Consider the following 2577-nt stretch of genomic DNA (forward strand, 5'->3'; position numbering starts at 1 on the left):
GGTATTTATGTATATGCATGTAAAAAAGGTGTAAAGTATTTGTTTAATTGGTATGTATGTTCTATGACTTATTCATGTATTATGTGGCGCAAGAAATCCAAGTAAACTATGTTTCTTGTTTCACATGGTTCATTGTCTTCGTGTGGTACTAATAAAACCTTTAGTGACTCGGGTTTGGTGGCTCTTGGCATTGCTACATACAGTTGACTGTGACTAAAAACTGGTTCCGGTAGATAAACGCCGATTTTGTCTAACGATTGGCCTTGGCTTTTGTTTATTGTCATGGCATAGCATGGTTTAATTGGGAATTGTTTTCTTTTAAAAACAAATGGCAGCTCTTTGTCTGTATGGGTCAGGATTATTTGTGGTATATACCGATCATTGTTCCAGTCATGATCTCGACCTCGATAATTCTTTCCAACAGTTGGGTAATTATTAGTCTTGTGCCATTGCACAGGCCTACTGTTGGATTCAGGTTTCTTAGAAGAATGGCTGGTGTTTTAAGCTTCAGTTCTAGGTGATGTGGTGGAAGGTCGTTAAAGTTCAGCAGGTTTAGGTATTCGTCTGGATATAACATCTCTGTGTCTCCATTGTCACCCGCATGTGGAACAATTGAATCTATGCTACTGTAAGTTTTGCTTGTTCATATGGATAGTATATAATTGTTTATATGTTGTGTAGTTTCGTTTTTGGGGCAGACAATCGCCTTTTTAGAGAGTGTTGTCGCTGAAGGGTTTTGTAGGGTTTCTGCATCGTATATGAAGTGTATCAGTTCAGACAATGCTATGTCTGAGTATTGAATTATGTGTTCGGATGGAATTTGTATTTTCTTTGTATTTTGAGGGTCATCCTTATGGGCTATGCCTAGTTTTCCTTAACCTAATGATATGAGCCATGAGGAGAACCATGCGATGGAGGATGCTTCTGATTGGTTCATGTCATATCTTTGTAGCCTCATGTTTTGGGTTAGTTGATATATCTTAAAATGTCGCCATAGGTATGAGTTTGGTAATGAAGATGCAATTATAGATGATGTTGACGCTTTTTGAACAATTAGCAATGTTTGTCTGAAGTCTCCTCCTAGAAACATCGATTTTCCACCAAAAGGAAGGTATGGTTTATCAAGAATGTCTTGAAGTGATTTATTCAATGTCTCGAAGCATCGTCGATTACTCATTGGTGCTTCTACCCAGATAATTACGACAACTTCAGTTATCAATTGGGATATGTGAGTATTTTTCTTGATATCACACAAAGAGTCATCTGCCAAATAAAAGGGTATCTTGAACCGAGAATGAGCGGTTCTTCCTGAAGGCAACAATAACGACGCTATTCCGGAAGCTGCAACCGCAAGCACTACATCACCTTTGCAGCGGATAGCGGAGATAATTGTTGACCATAAGAACGTTTTCCCGGTTCCACCCTGGCCATAGACAAATGCCAAGATCTGTTAGACAGATGTTATAGCTGTGAGCACGTCCTCGTATATTGCTTTTTGCTCAGTATTTAACAAAGCTTTAGATGCATCATGTTCACGTGAGAGTTGTTCTCTATCATACTTTTTTCTCTTCCATTAGTAGAGTGTTTTGTAAACGCTCCATGAAATTTCCTGACGGCATTGGTAAACCAAATAATGATAAATTTTTACCGTTAAGACTTGACATCAGCAACAACTGAAGCTCGCATAGAACATATTGTTGTTGTTCGGTGTCGTTGGCTATGTTATAATTCCGTGCTAAGTCATCAGACATTTTGGACCAGTGTTCGTTCCACAGTTGTAATAAATTTGATATGTCACGGTACAAAGCATATGGATGAATAGCGATCGTATCTCGGTAGCAGTGGCCCAACCTGCTGCTTCGTTAAAGGTACAGGACCACTCGTTGTCATCTTGAAGCAAGCCAAGCTTCGCGCATGCATCGCGAAAAGTTGAGAAAATATGGCCATCTACTGTCCGTATCGAAGCAAAAGACTGACAACCTCTCTGATGATTTATAAGCATTCTAAGAACGTCTAAGCCAAATGCTTTGATCTAACGTCCCACGTGTACTCAAGCAGATAATCAACGTATCTTAGGTGTCGCCCTGACGGATCATAACGATTGTTGGAAAGCCATTCTGTTAACTTTGTTCGTGTAATAAACCTGTTTTCAACAATGTTGTTTAGGTTGTCCTTATCCCTAATTGTTACGTTCTGTGAGTTTTCTAGGTGAACAGACAGAACTTGAACCGGTGGATTCCTCTCGTGTATCATAAAATTGAATATTCTCCAGGAGGCTTCATGTGGTCATATGAAACAACCGTCTACAAAGTTTTGGATCTCATCTATGTGAGACGGAGCCTCATTCAGAATAGTGGGTTCATTAGGAGACTTTGTGATCTTGTAATGAAGATGATCAGAACCTTTAGAAATGTATTTGAAAAGATATTTAATAAGCATACTCCAGCCACAATACTCGACGTTAATGTGCGCCATGAAGTGTAGACAAAGAGTACGGTTATAAGGAACAACATATATACTGTCGACAACCACATCATTCTTGTTCACAGTACACCCCAAAGGTCTGCGTCTGTAATG

At 39.3% G+C, this 2577-nt stretch overlaps 1 protein-coding gene across 1 annotated transcript; it reads right to left on the reverse strand.

Annotated features, from left to right (window-relative positions):
- Positions 1–874: 874 nt before the first annotated feature.
- LOC143598480 (uncharacterized) lies at positions 875–1751 on the reverse strand. The gene is made up of 2 exons (XM_077076686.1): positions 1560–1751; positions 875–1423 (listed from the first exon to the last, which is right to left on the reverse strand). Exons 1-2 carry the CDS (start codon positions 1749–1751, stop codon positions 875–877), a joined length of 741 nt encoding a protein of 246 aa, XP_076932801.1.
- Between the last annotated feature and the right edge of the window lie 826 nt (positions 1752–2577).

The sequence above is a fragment of the Bidens hawaiensis genome, unplaced genomic scaffold (genome assembly GCF_021521415.1).
Source record: "Bidens hawaiensis isolate Kalapana, Puna unplaced genomic scaffold, B.hawaiensis_p1.1 tig00050425_1, whole genome shotgun sequence".
Taxonomy (NCBI): Eukaryota; Viridiplantae; Streptophyta; class Magnoliopsida; order Asterales; family Asteraceae; genus Bidens; species Bidens hawaiensis.